Here is a 15,155-nt window from a genome sequence, read left to right as displayed (position 1 = left end):
GATGCTGCCTCGCTGCTCCAACAGGACGTACCTTCTGGACGGGTAATATAGCGCAGCCTGCCGCCGGGTTATGAATGAATGAATGAATGAATGAATGAATGAATGAATGAATGAAGTTTATTCAATCATGACAACACAAAAACAACACAACACCAAAAAAACATTGTGCACAGCATTGACATTTCACACAAAACCAATAATCATGTGTTGAACAATGACTGAAAAGGCAGAAGCAGAAGCTTATCTTATATTATCAACTTTCTTTTTTTGGCTACCAACCTCTAGAAAAGCAAAGAGATAATAGAAAAGCAAAGAAACAACAGAAAAGCAAAGAAACATTAACAGATAATCAATCGCACTTCAAAAATAGCTTTACAAACCATTTTCTTAAAAACCAAAAGAGGATGGCATGTTTTTAAATGTATGTTGGCATAATTCCAGAATTTAACTCCAGTAATAGAGACACATCTCCTTTTTCATACCTTTTTTAGGTTTTTATTCAGTAAAATTGCAGACACCTCTAAGATTATACGGAGTCTCCTGAATTGAAAAGAACCTCTGTATTGAGTCAAGGAGCATTTTTAATTTCGCTCTGAACATAATTTGCATGATTTTATAATAAAACAAATCATAAAATTTCATAACATGAGAATTTAGAAAAAGTGGCTCTGTGTATGGCTCGTTTTTGCAGTTCTATTATTGAATTTAAGGTGGTTTTAAAGGTGGATCCCCACAGTTCCACACAGTCAGATAAATAGCGGGAGCAGCGCTGGTGTATCTGCCGATCCTTGCTACCCGTCGAGAAATTCTACTTTGTGGTTCTGCGCACGCGCACAGTCAATTTTCAACGTTTGATTGCCACGTCCATCATTTCTTGCACGATGTAAAATGGATAATATGGGATGAAAATATGAAAATACACAACCCATGACATGAATCGCATTACACTTTGTGAACATTGAGGGCCTTGCAGACTGTGGTTGCTTTTAAACATGGCCTAAAAACCCAACTTTAAAAAAAAGCCTTTTCCTATTGATTTTATTCATTGGTTGATTTTAACTTGTAGCACTTTGAGATTTGTTTTTAATGAAAAGTACACTAGAAATAAAATGTATTATTATTATTATTATTATTATTATTATTATTATTAACATTATACGATAAAGAGAGCAAAAAAAACAATTCTATGGCTTTGTTTGATATTCATTCAGTCATTGGCCTTTATTTAACCAGGCAGGTCATTAAGAACATTCTTATTTACAATGACGGCCTGGCAAGAGACAAGGAAGTGGTTTAGGGAGTAAAACACAGTAAAGGAAGTGGTTTAGGGAGTAAAACAGTAAAATTGTTGCTCTGCAAAGGTAGAAAACCATTAGGTAGCATTTTTTGGCAAAGCAGCAGAAATTGTCAGAACACCGGCCTGGTTTTCAGCGCGTGCTTGTCGTCGGCAGGTCGTGCATGGTTGAAGAGTCGGGAACGCTGGAGTCTCAGCTGGAGGCCACCAAGGTGAGAATCGTTACCTTTTAATCCTTTCATTCTCCACTTGAAGATCAACGTGAGCAGCAGGAGCTGCAGCTATGGAATATTTTAGTAATCCAGTATTCTACTGAAAATTCCATCAATGAATCGAGTAATCGGATAAAACATATTTTTGTTTAGTCAAAGAGCAATTATAAATATACATAAGCTGTTAGATGTTAACAGTAACTGACGTTACTAAGACTAAATTATATAATCCAGTAGGTTCATGGCTGTGCATTTAAAAACCCTGAACTTACACCAGTTGAACAAATTCACTGCCTTCACTCAAAAAACTAAGGATCTTACCAAGAAATGTTCTTATTTCTAACCTAAAAATGCCATTACACCTGATAACACACATCATTTAAAAGGTTAGGTGTTTTTCCCACGTGTTTCAATTGAACTTTCATTTGTGTCAAGCTAATTTTAAGTTCTAGTTAAGTTTTAAATTAAAGTCTTGATAAGATTTTGAGTTTTGGCAGTGTTCAAAATAAAATTCTGATAGCTGCTGTATTGGAGCACATTAGCCACCAGCGCTACTTGATGTTTTATCCATCAATGACTACAGAGCTAAGACTGAAAACTACCCAGTTAGCTTTATTACGTTTTTATTTTTCTTACAGTGATACATGCACTTTTGACATTTTCTGCCTTTTCTTTTAGTTAAAACCAAACATATCCTCCTCTTTCTTCTTCCTTTACGTGCGCGGCGTCAGCGCGTTGTGTCGCATTAAACGTAGTCCAGGAGAAATACCTGCTTTGAGCTGCAAAATTAAACAATTCCTCGAAGCAGAGAACATTCCTCCATTATTTTTTGTAATCGTATTACTCGAATTATTCGAGAAATCGTTACAGCCCTAGTGAGCAGCGATGGTTCCGCTCGGCTTCGGGTTTGATTACGTGTTGTGTTTCGGTTCCTCAGCGTAAACACCAGGAGATCCGCGCCATGACAAACTGTAGCGCGATATTGGGTTATTAATATTAATATATTGTGTTTACTAGTAAAATCCTATTGGTGCAGCGGGATCACGTGATGACCGCGCTTAATTTAATTTTAGTTGTTCAATTTCTGGAAAAGAAAAAAGTCAATGTCGAGGAAAAAGTCGAAATGTCGAGATTAATGTTGAAGTACAATTTTGAGAAAAAAGTCGAAATGTCGAGAAAAAATTCGAAATGTCGAGAAAAAAGTGGAAATGTCGAGAAAAAAGTCGAAATTTCAAGAAAAAAGTGGAAATGTTGAGATTAATGTTGAAGTCCAATTTTGAGGAAAAAAGTCGAAATGTTAAGACCAGGAAATTTGTCGGATTTTAGCCCTGGTGAGCAGTGAGATTTCCGCTCGGCTTGGGGTTTTGACGACGTGTTTTCGGTTTTCTCAGCGTAAGCACCAGGAGATCCGCGCCATGCGCAGCCAGCTGAAGAAGATCGAGGACCTCGGCGCCGCCATGGAGGAGGCTCTGATCCTGGACAACAAGTACACGGAGCACAGCACGGTGGGCCTGGCCCAGCAGTGGGACCAGCTGGACCAGCTGGGGATGAGGATGCAGCACAACCTGGAGCAGCAGATCCAGGCCCGGTACGAACATTTACTCATTTATTCACAAACATGTGAACTGGTCTCCTGGAGAAGCTAGCAAAAGCTGATGGTAGGAGCAACACTGCAAAAACTCTTACCAGGAATATTTTTCCTGTTATTATTTCTAGTTAAAATGTCTCATTTTTAGTCAAAACAAATCTCATTACACTTAAAACAAGACTCATTACTGGAAAAAACAACAATTTTCACCTGTTTCAAGTAGATTTTTCTTGTTCCACTGGCAGATTTATCTACTTATTTTAAGTGAAAATTTACTAGAATTGTTGTTTTTTCCAGTGATGAGTCTTGTTTTAAGTGTAATGAGATTTTTTTGACTAAAAATGAGACATTTTAACTAGAAGTAAGACAAATATTCTTGTTAAGATTTTGGGTTTTAACAGTGTGTGTGCGCGTGTGTGTGTGTGTGTGTGTGTGTGTATATATATATGTATTTGTATATATATTTATATGTAAATATATATTTGTATATATATTTGTGTATATATATATATTTGTATTCTGTTTTTTCACTTTTTTGCACGCTTTTTTAAGCATGTTTGAAATCAAATCTTCAAATCAAATTCCAATCCAGTTCTCTCTTCTCCTCCACCTTCCAGAAACACCACGGGAGTGACGGAGGACGCGCTGAAGGAGTTCAGCATGATGTTCAAGTGAGTCGGCGTTTATGGGTTTCAGCTGTTTGTTGCTACGTTTTTGCTGCCGGGAGGAATCACATCCTTTTGTTTGTTCTATTCAGACACTTCGACAAGGAGAAGTCTGGTCGTCTGAACCACCAGGAGTTCAAGTCGTGCCTGCGCTCGCTGGGCTATGACCTGCCCATGGTGGAGGAAGGAGAACCCGACCCCGAGTTCGAGGCCATTCTGAACACCGTCGACCCCAACAGGTCTGTCCTTTACCAGTTAACAGTGGCGTCGTTAGGCCTATTTTAGGGGGGCTGAAGCCTCCCTAAAATATTCTTAAGCCCCCCTAAATAATTTGGTGTTTTTTTTAGTTTACTTTTGTAATACTGTATTTGACCCGGTCTTTGTACGTTTTGACCTTATAGAAACGTAATTCTTGCCATTGTAAGAATGAGATGTACCTGCTGGACTCTACTGCCCTTACTTTTTAACAACTGGTGCTTTCTATTATTTTACCTCTTTTCTCATCATTTTATTTAATTTTATTCATTATTTACTGTTTTAATTGTGTCTTGGTGCTTTTAATGTTGATGTAAAGCTCTTTGAATGACCTTGTGTTGGATTGTGCTGTGCAGATAAACTTGTTACTAACGCTAGCGTTCCGCCGTGTGCAGGGACGGCAACGTGTCGCTGCAGGAATACATGGCCTTCATGATCAGCCGCGAGACAGAGAACGTCAAGTCCAGCGAGGAGATCGAGAGCGCCTTCCGGGCCCTGAGCACCGAGAACAAGCCCTACGTCACCAAAGAGGAGCTTTACCAGGTACCGAGCTCCGACAGGCTGCCGCGCCCCGCGAAGGCTCCAAATACGGAATTGTTACGTTATTGGGAATTAAAAGTTGCGTTCCGTATTGAACCAATACACTGCAAAAACTCAAAATCTTAACAAGAATATTTGTCTTATTTCTAGTTAAAATGTCTCATTTTTAGTCGAAAAACTATTACTATACTCATTACACTTAAAACAATCATCACTGGAAAAAACAACAATTTTCACCTGTTTCAAGTAGATTTTCACTTAAAATACGTAGAAAAATCTGCCAAATATTCCTGGTAGGATTTTGAGTTTTTTCAGTGCATTAACAGTAATAGTAATACTGCAAGATAAACTCAATAACAAAATGAGATTAAAAAGTAATAATATGATAAAATAAATAAACATAATTATAATCAGAATCAGAAAAAGCTTTATTGCCCGGTCAGACATAAATCAGACGAGAGAACTTGACTCCGGTTTACACCGATGGCACCATTAATACGGACGCCATTTTTAGAGTGTGAGTTTAAGTGTGTGTGTCTAAGGGAAATTGCATAAAAAACAACAAATGTCACTCTTTATATATAAATTCATTGTTAAAAAACGGTGGACGTATGTACACTGCAAAAACTCAAAATCTTACCAGGAATATTTGTCTTATTTCTAGTTAAAATGTTAAAATTTTTAGTCAGAAAATCTCATTACACTTAAAACAAGTCATTACCAAAAAAATAACTTATTTGACAATTTTCACCTGTTTCAAGTAAATTTTCACTTGAAATAAGTAGAAAAATCTGCCAGATTTATCTTCTAAAAGAAAAAAAAATCTTCTCCACTGGCAGTTTTTTCTACTTATTTTAAGTGAAAATCTACTTGAAACAGGTGAAAATTGTAGTTTTTTTCCAGTGATGAGTCTTGTTTTCAGTGTAATGAGATTTCTTTTGACTAAAAATTAGACTAAATATTCTTGTTAAGATTTTGAGTTTTTGCAGTGTAGCCATTTCAGCTGCTAGCATGGCCGGCTGTCTGTACAGTCATGAAAGTTCAATGCTATTAAAACACATTTCTATTCAGTTTACAAGTTTTGGGGATGTTCCCTTTTTTTTGGTGCCTGCGCTGCTGAAATGGGGGCGTCCCTTGTTTGTATTTGTGGCGGCACCGTCGTCCTCAACCCTTCCCTCTTTCTTCCAGAACCTGACCAGGGAGCAGGCCGACTACTGCCTGTCGCACATGAAGCCCTACCTGGACAGCAAGGGCCGCGAGCTGCCGTCCGCCTTCGACTTCGTCGAGTTCACGCGCTCGCTCTTCGTCAACTGATCCCCTGGCTTCCCCCAGTGACCAATCGGGATGCGTTTCCCCCCACACACACTCCTATGCTAACACACAGCTGAAACTGCATGATTGTTGCACTAGAAATACTCACTATCTGTAATATCTATTTATCTCACTGCGACCGTGTGGTTGTGAAACTTATCTGCTTCTGAATGTGACTGTTTTTAGCTGCTTTAGCTCTGCTTTTATTGGATTTAAGAATGGTGACATTGTCGTAACAACAACTCTAACAGCTGCAGTGTGCTTTAATAAACGCTACTGGTTATAACTGGAAACTTGTCGTCTTGTTTTTATTCATGACACACAAAACAAATCTAATCCGTCACCTCGCTGGCGATCTGATCCAGTTGGCTTTTTTGGGGTTTTTTGGGCTTACAATTTTGAGAAAAAAGTCGAAATGTCGAGAAAAAAGTTGAAATGTCGAGAAAGTCGAAATGTCGAGATTAATGTTGAAGTACAGTTTTGAGAAAAAAGTCAAAATGTTGAGAAAGTCGAAATGTCGAGATTGTTAAAATACAATTTTGAGAAAAAAGTCGAAAAAAAAAAAATAAAGTCGAAATGTCGAGATTAATGTTGAAGTACAATTTTGAGAAAAAAGTCGAAATGTCGAGAAAAAAGTCGAAATTAATGTTGAAGTACAATTTTGAGAAAAAAGTTGAAAAGTTGAGAAAAAAGTCGAAATGTTGAGAAAAAAGTCGAAATGTCGAGATGAATGTTGAAGTACAATTTTGAGAAAAAAGTCGAAATGTCGAGAAAAAGTCAAAATAAATGTTAAAGTACAATTTTGAGAAAAAAGTTGAAATGTCGAGAAAAAAATCGTCAACTGATCCCCTGGCTTCCCCCAGTGACCAATCGGGATGCGTTTCCCCCCACACACACTCCTACGCTAACACACAGCTGAAACTGCATGATTGTTGCACTAGAAATACTCACCTCATCTGTAATATCTATTTATCTCACTGCGACCGTGGGGTTGTGAAACTTATCTGCTTCTGAATGTGACTGTTTTTAGCTGCTTTAGCTCTGCTTTTATTGGATTTAAGAACTAAATGGTGACATTGTCGTAACAACCACTTTAACAGCTGCAGTGTGCTTTAATAAACGCTACTGGTTACAACTGGAAACTTGTCGTCTTGTTTTTATTCATGACACATTAAACAAAGTCTGTTGGGGTTTCAGTTCAGTCTGTGGCCTCTTTGGCGATCTGGTCCAGCTGGCGGGTTTCTTTGGGCTTCTCCTCCGTCAAGTCGGAGCTTAGCTGCCAAACGCCGATGGTCCTGTCTGTCTTCCTGACGGCCAGCAGGTGAGGCCGGTGAAAAAATCGAAATCCATCCATCCATTGTCCGCCGCTTATCCGTTACCGGGTCGCGGGGGCAGCAATCTCAGCAGAGATGCCCAGACTTCCTTCACCCCAGACACTTCCTCCGGCTCTTCTTCTGGCTCTTCCTCCAGCTCTTCCTCTGGCTCTTCCAGGGGAGTCCGAGGCGTTCCCAGGCCAGCCGAGAGACATACCCTGAATTCCAATCTCCGCCCTAAACCCTCAAGCCCTGAACCCTCACAGACTTAAGTGACGTCAGCTGGAAGTGATCAAGTGTGAGAGAGTGTGAGGGCTCCAAATGGTAGAAATAAGAATGGGACAGCACTTGGCAGAAACCAGAAACACGTCAGATCTAAATTTTACATACCGGTATTATACGTTTGGGAATGATCATCCTACGGATGTTTGAAAACAAAGTGGTAGCTAGTACACACTGGTACAAACTGGTACACACTAGTACACACTAGTACAAACTGGTACACACTAGTACACGCTGGTACACACAGGTTCACACTAGTACATACTGGTACACACTAGTACAAACTGGTACACACTGGTACACACTAGTACAAACTGGTACACACTAGTGCACACAAAAGTACACACTGGTACACACTGCCACACACTGGTACACACTAGAACACGCTGGTACGCACTGGTACACAGAGGTTCACACTAGTACATTGGCACACACTGGTACACACTAGAATGGATAATATGGGATGTTGAGTCTTTGATCCTTCAAAATACACTACCCATGACATGAATTGCATTACACTATGTGAACATTATACGATAAAGAGAAAAAAAACTATTCTATCGCTTTATTTGATATTCTTTCAATCATTGGCCTTTATTTAATCAGGCAGGTCATTAAGAACACATTCTTATTTACAATAACGGCCTGGCAAGAGACAAGGACCACTTGGGGGGGGGGAAAGGAAGTGGGCTAGGGAGTAAAACACAGAAAAAAAACAAAACACAAAAATTGTAGCTCTGCAAAGGTAGAAAACCATTAGGTAGCATTTTTGGCAAAGCAGCAAAAAATGGCAGAACAGCGGCACAAATAGGACACTGGATTGTGCTCTGTTGAGGCTGCATTTATTTATTTATTTTTTTTATTTTTTTTAATCAATCAATCATACCCTATTACGTAGGCTCTGCGTCGATTTAAAAGGTCCTGCGGCAGGCTGGCGGCTCCAGAGCCTGCACGGCACTCTGCACCGGCGCTCTCCTCCCTCGCCAGGAGGGAGACGCCTCTCTCCATCCCGGTGGAGAGCGCCGGTGCGGGTGGGGGTGCGCTGCGGTGCTGTGCAGGCTCTGGAGCCACAGTGTAGCCTACGGCGTAGGGTACGCGGCGATGCGCACCAGTCTGCGTTGTTGTAACGCAGAACCATAAATCAGCCTTCAGTGTGTGCTCTGCATGCCGGGTCCCTCCGCCGAGACACAACTTTTGCGGTATGCGTTCATTGTTGTCTAAAAATGATGCGCAGTGCCCACCCAATCAGAAACGGTACAGATATTCTGTGATATTTTTTTATATTTATAAAAAAATAAAATTATAAAAAAAAAGGATCCCCATAACTTTGATTGGGTGGGCAGGACGCACGTTTGGGTGGGCACAGCCCACCCCTGCCCCCCCCTCTTCACTCCTCATACTGCTTGACCTGTCTGCTGCCTTTCACACGGTCAACGACCACATCCTCCTCTCCACACTCTCAAAGCTTGGCATTTCAGTATTTGTCCTCTTGTGGTTCATGTCTGACCTCCCAGGAAGATCCTTCAGAGTATCAGGGCAAGGATGAGTGTCCACATCACATGAGCTGGACACAGGGATTATATGTCTCCTAGAGGGCAAATAAGGGCATTTTAATGCAGTAACTTGTATGTCCAATAAAGGGCAATTAAGTAAATTCTAATGCAGTAATTTAGACGTCCACTACAGCAGTGGTCCCCAACCTTTTCTGAACCGCGGACCGGTTTAATGTCTGACAATATTTTCACGGCCCAATCTAAAGGTGTAGTTGATAAAAACTAAATAAAATGACAAGATCGGCATTAAAAACTGTGATATTTTCTCTATAGTAATAATAATAATGAATAATAATAAAACATAATTTTCAAAAAATAAAATAAAATAATGGAAATTGTAAATTACCTTTGATATGAGTATTTCTATAAATGTGTTTTTATGTTTTTATGTTTCATTAACGTTATTTAAAGCCAGGCTTTTATTTTATTTATTAATGAGACCGAGATTTAGTGCTTTTATTTTGAAGGCGTCTCGCCGAGAAATTGTAAACATCCTGAGCTTCGGACTTTGATGGTAAAAGTTTAACAGCAGTAGAAAGTATGTCTGAAAGACTAAACTAGTGTCTTGGAAGCTAAAGTGGTGCCCAACTGACACAAAAAGCACCTTCTGATAAGGATTTGTTTTCTTTGCAAATGTTATGCCTTATTTATGTACATATTGAGTTTTGCTGTCAGCGGTAGGCCTGATTTATGGTTCCGCGTTAAATCGACGGCGTAGCCTACGGCGTCGCCGCGCACCCTACACCGTAGGCTCTGCGCAGGTGTAACACGGAACCATAAATCAGCCTGTGTAGCTGTTATTACCGAGCGAGCAGCAGCTGCGTCGGTCTGTATTTAAGTTAAATGAAACTTATATGAATGTAGAAAGACTAACTCTATTTTATTTTATTTCTTTATAGCTCTTATGGGGTGTTTGCAGTGTATTTATTGTACATCCAAGGAATAAAAACATTGTGAACCATCAGTTTGAGAGCCATCCATCATCAGGGGATGCTACAGAAATTATTTTTTCTCTCTGTGCGGCCCAGTACCAGATGACCCACGGCCCGGTACCGGGCCGGGGCCCGGGGGTTGGGGACCACTGCACTACAGGGTTACAGGGCCACCTAGTACATTGTATTGCATTCATTTATATGTCCACTAGGAGGGCAATAAAGTCAATGCAGAGTTAATGAAGTAATTTATAAGTCCATTAGAGAGTGTGTAAGCAAGTTTTAATGCAGTGATGTATATGTCGACTAGAGGGCAAATGAGTAATTTTAATGCAGTAACTTGTATGCCCACTAGAGGGTCAATAAGTAATTTTATTGCAGTAACTTATATGTCCACTAGAGGGAAAATAAATGCATTTAAATGCAGTAAATTATGTGTCCACTAGTGGGCAACTGCATAAAGTTTAATGCAGTAACTTATATGTCCACTAGGGGGCAAATAAGTAATTTTAATGCTGTAATTTAGATGTCCACTAGAAGGAAAATAAGTAAAGTTTAATACAGTAATTTATACGTCAATGAGAGTGCAAGTAAATACATTTTAATGCAATAATTGATATGTCCACTAGAGGGCAAATAGGTAATTTTAATGCAGTAATTAATATGTCCACTTGAGGGCAAATAAGTAATTTTAATGCAGTAACTTATATGTCCACTAGAGGGCAAATAAGTAATTTTAATGCAGTAATTAATATGTCCACTAGAGGGCAAATAAGTAATTTTAATGCAGTAACTTATATGTCCACTAGAAAGCAAATAAATGCATTTAAATGCGGTAATTTATGTGTCCACTGGAGGGCAAATAAGTAATTTTAATGCAGTTATTTATATGTACACGAGAATGTAAGTAAATTAATTTTAATGCAGTAATTTATATGTCCACTACAGGACAAATAAATGCATTTAAATGCGGTAATTAATATGTCCACTAGAGGGCAAATAAGTAATTTTAAAACAGTAACTTACATGTCCACTAGAGGGCAAATAAATGCATTTTAATGCAGTAACTTATATGTCCACTACAGGGCAAATAAGTAAAGTAATACAGTAATTTATACGTCCATGAGAGTGCAAGTAAATACATTTTAATGCAGTAATTTATATGTCTACTAGAGGGCAAATAAGTAATTCATTCAAAGTAACTCATAAGTCCACTAAAGGGAAACTACATAAAGTGTAATGCAGTAATTTAAGTCATTTTAATGCAGTAATTAATATGTCCACTAGAGAGTAAATAAGTAATTTTAATGCAGTAATTTATGTGTCCACTAGAGGGCAAATAAATGCATTTAAATGTGGTAATTTATGTGTCCCCTAGAGCAGTGTCTCCCAACCTGGGGTCCGCGGCCCCCTGGGGGGGCGCCAGAGATCTCTGGGGGGGGGGCGCGAAACTTTGTCTGCTTTGAGGATATGCAGTTGTAAAAATTATATTTACACATGTTAAATAAATAAAAAATCATAATAACACACCTAATGGAATACAGTAATCCAAGTCTGTATGAACCCACTTGAAAATATATTTTGGTCCTTTTAAAATACTAAGTTATTTATCAGGATAAAAACTTAAACGTATTATTATATTATTATTCAACATTTAATCATACTACTACTCCGACAGGTTGTTAAAGGAAAAATGTTAAAAAATGTTGCTCTCATATTAAAAAAGACATTTTTCAGAAATATTTGTATGTCCTTGCAATTATTTTTTGTGTGTATTTTATACATTGGTGACACAAAAGGAAGGTGAGAAAAACAAAGTACAGGGTAAACCAAAGAGAAATGTATCAAAAAAACATAATTAATGTTCATTTTTTGAATTAAAGGTTTGTAACGAATAACTTTACACTTTTGCTGCTAATACGTACGGGTCGGGGGGCCCGGCTGGTCTTAAACACAAGTAGGGGGGGCTCCATTGAAAAAAGGTTGGGAACCACTGCCCTAGAGGGCAAATAAGTAAAGTTTAATACAGTAATTTATACGTCCGTGAGAGTGCAAGTGAATACATTTTAATGCAGTAATGTATGTGTCCACTAGAGGGAAAATAAGTAATTTTAATGCAGTCATTTGTGTCCACTAGAGGGAAAATAAGTAAAGTTTGATGCAGTAATTTATGTCCACTAAAATGCAAATAAGTAATTTTAATGCAGTAATTTATATGTCCACTAAAAGGCAAATAAGTAATTTTAATGAAGTAACTTATGTGTCCATTAGAGGGCATAAAATGCATTTAAATGCAGTAATTTATGTGTCAACTAGAGGGCAAATAAGTAATTTTAATGCAGTAATTTATATCAGAATCAGAATCAAAAATACGTTTATTGCCAAGTCGTTTAACACACGCAAGGAATTTGTTGTGGTGATAGTGTAGTTTACAACATGTTGGTTTTAAAGTGCCGGAGTAATGAGTCTGTACAAAGGTGACCTAGGTCCTAGAATGTGCGTTAATGTGACGCATAAGGGGCGGCAGTAGCTCAGGTGGTAGAGCGGGTCGGCCAATGATCGGAAGGTTGGCGGTTTGAATCCCACTCCGTCCCAGTTTGCTGTTGTAGTGTCCTTGGGCAAGACACCTTACCCACCTTGCCCCGTGTGAATGTGTATGAATGTTTGGTGGTGGTCGGAGGGGCCGTTTGGCGCAATATTCCGTCAGTCTGCCCCAGGGCAGCTGTGGCTACAAACGTAGCTTACCACCACCGGTGAGAATGTGTATGAATGAATAATGATTCATTGATGGGGCAGTCTGTGGTAGACTGGGGGGTCCGGGGCCTTGTTGATGAGGACAGCTGCAGTCGGAGTGTAGTGTGAGGTTTTGGTCCTGATGGACCGCAGCCTCCTGCCAGAGGGAAGAGTCTGGAACAGTTTATGTCCGGGGTGGGAGGGGTCTGCTGCAATCTTTCCTACACGCTTCAGGGTCCTGGAGACCCTGAAGATCCTGGAGGCATGCAGGTCCTGGAGAGATGGAAGGTTGCAGCGCAGATGATATGCTGCAGCTGCTCCTGTCCTTTGCAGTGGCAGCGTACCAGATTGTGATGGAGGAGGTGAGGATGGACTCAATGATGGCCGTGTAGAACTGCACCATCATTTTCTTTGGCAGGTTGAACTTCTTCAGCTGCTGCAGGAAGTACATCCTCTGCTGTGCTTTTTTGATGAGGGAGATGATGTTCAGCTCCCAAGTGAGGTCCTGGGTTATGATGGTCCCCAGGAAGCGGTAAGACTCCACAGTGTCTGCTGGAGAGTCACAAAGAGTCACACTATTTCCATGTAAACTCGAAGGAAAATTGTTTAATTCGGAATTATTTAATTTCGGAATTTATAATTCCGAATTAAAAAACATCATATAACCGTGGCCAATGCCTGGCTCCAGTTCTCCCTTAGCAGGCCTCTCCATCTCCAAATTTCCTGCCCCTGTCTGTGCTTGATTGTAGAAATAGTTCCATGTTCGTGGGCGTTTGGCCACAGCAGCTTCCCATTCCTCATTATCTTTGGTCTTTGACTTCACCAGATGCTAGACTTCCCTACACAGACAGTCTTCTTCCACACATAATTTTATTATTCCAACATACCAGTATCTCCTTTTCCTTGTCAGATCAAACTTCCTCTCATTCTCTGGATGGCTCCAACTGTGACTACTCTGTGGAAAGATGCAGCATTGCATATAACATTACAAAAATGCTAAAATGAGACATGAACCCGCCTTGTTTTAAAATCTGGCACCATTTCCAGAGGTTTTAATCAAATGTTGAAAATACCATAAGGATACGGTTCAACCATGCCTCATGTGCACAACATGTAGTTTGGGGATGGAGTTAGTATCACAAGTAAACTCCAACCCTCCTTCCAATACATTTTTCTTGTAAAGGGGCAAATCATGACAAAGTAATTTCAAGGAGTTTTATATAGAAAGCAGTTAATGTTTACAAATGTATATATACTTTCCCATTCAGTGTAACTAGTAATTGAATTCATTCCAATTAAGTAAACTTTTTTTTGCAATGCCAGCTCATTAAAAGAAAAACACACACAAGGGAAAGGGGCTAGAGATAACAGAAAAAAAGAGACTTTAATACTGACTTAGACATGCAAGAAGGGTGTACACATGTCATCCATAAGGGGTACATAGCAAATGATAGGACAGTTGGATAATTATACTTTAATGTGACAATTTAATCTGACAGTACCCTTAAAAAAAACAAAAAAGTAGTCCCTTAAGACTCTCTGCAGGAGATCAGACTGGGGTTGGACATTCTCTGTTGGAAGGGAAATATAACCAGAGCCATTTTAATGACCCCCTGGGTACAGTAAATAGTTCCCTTGAGGCACGCTTAGAGTCAGAAACATCTAAAAGTCCAGCGGAAACTTGAAAAAAATGTCTGTTGATTCCCATGAATTAAATGAATAAGAACAAAGCTTGTCTGTGCTTGAAACTCACTGCTGTAGCTTAATATTACTTAAAGTTTAAAGTTTGGGGGCAACACTGCGACTAGAAATTTGCCCCTAAATGAAAACTCTGTAGAACAGAACAGTGCATATTACTTCCTAAATTCTGCTTTTTTTTTTTTTTAAGTTTTCCCAACGGTGACCTATAAGACGACCAGTGGCTGTGACATTTGCAGGGTCCAAAGAGCAGATAACATTTAGTGTAAAATCAATTTCACAACAGTTCAGGCATCACTCACTCATCATTAGTTTGAGTTGCCAGGTCTGTGCTTGTTTCAGTTTTTTGTTTTCACTGTTGTGCAAGATGGTTGAACAAAATTTGTGAAACCATGGGTGCATATATGGCCACTAGTGTACTGTAAGTACAGGAGAAATGAGTTGCTTATGGAGGAAGGCAAATAATTATAGTACTTATGTCCAAGTCCAACCTGTCTTGCCTGTGAGGTGGGGAGCACTTAAATCTCATTATCCTGTCAAAAAATCACTGTCAACAAGAATGATGACTTTTTCACACAATAAGCACAATTAAAGCTGCAAGCAGCGATGAACGGGCCCTCGCGCGTGTAATTTTCACAAATAAAAGTCAAGGACTCAAAACTAAGTCAGATGACACCACCCACGAGTCTTTATGTCAAACCATTCAAAAGTTATTGCAGGAACTATCAAATATCTATCAAATATCGACCAATCAGAAGAAGGGGCGGGGCTAAATTGCA

General features: G+C 39.4%; 1 protein-coding gene across 7 annotated transcripts in view; it reads left to right on the top strand.

Annotated features, from left to right (window-relative positions):
• Positions 1-6,507, top strand: part of sptan1 (spectrin alpha, non-erythrocytic 1) — a 76,502-nt gene extending 69,995 nt beyond the window's left edge. For all 7 annotated transcript variants that reach the window (XM_061724907.1, XM_061724902.1, XM_061724903.1 and 4 more), the window contains 7 exons: positions 25-42; positions 1,452-1,506; positions 2,898-3,094; positions 3,712-3,765; positions 3,852-3,998; positions 4,410-4,557; positions 5,743-6,507. In XM_061724907.1, coding sequence (XP_061580891.1) covers positions 25-42; positions 1,452-1,506; positions 2,898-3,094; positions 3,712-3,765; positions 3,852-3,998; positions 4,410-4,557; positions 5,743-5,868 — 745 coding nt within the window. In that variant the 3' untranslated portion in view covers positions 5,869-6,507. The remainder of the gene's footprint in view (positions 1-24; positions 43-1,451; positions 1,507-2,897; positions 3,095-3,711; positions 3,766-3,851; positions 3,999-4,409; positions 4,558-5,742) is intronic.
• The last annotated feature ends 8,648 nt before the right edge of the window (positions 6,508-15,155 follow it).

The sequence above is a fragment of the Cololabis saira genome, chromosome 7 (assembly GCF_033807715.1).
Source record: "Cololabis saira isolate AMF1-May2022 chromosome 7, fColSai1.1, whole genome shotgun sequence".
In the NCBI taxonomy this organism is placed as follows: Eukaryota; Metazoa; Chordata; class Actinopteri; order Beloniformes; family Belonidae; genus Cololabis; species Cololabis saira.
This window is presented reverse-complemented; position numbering and strand designations above follow the sequence as displayed.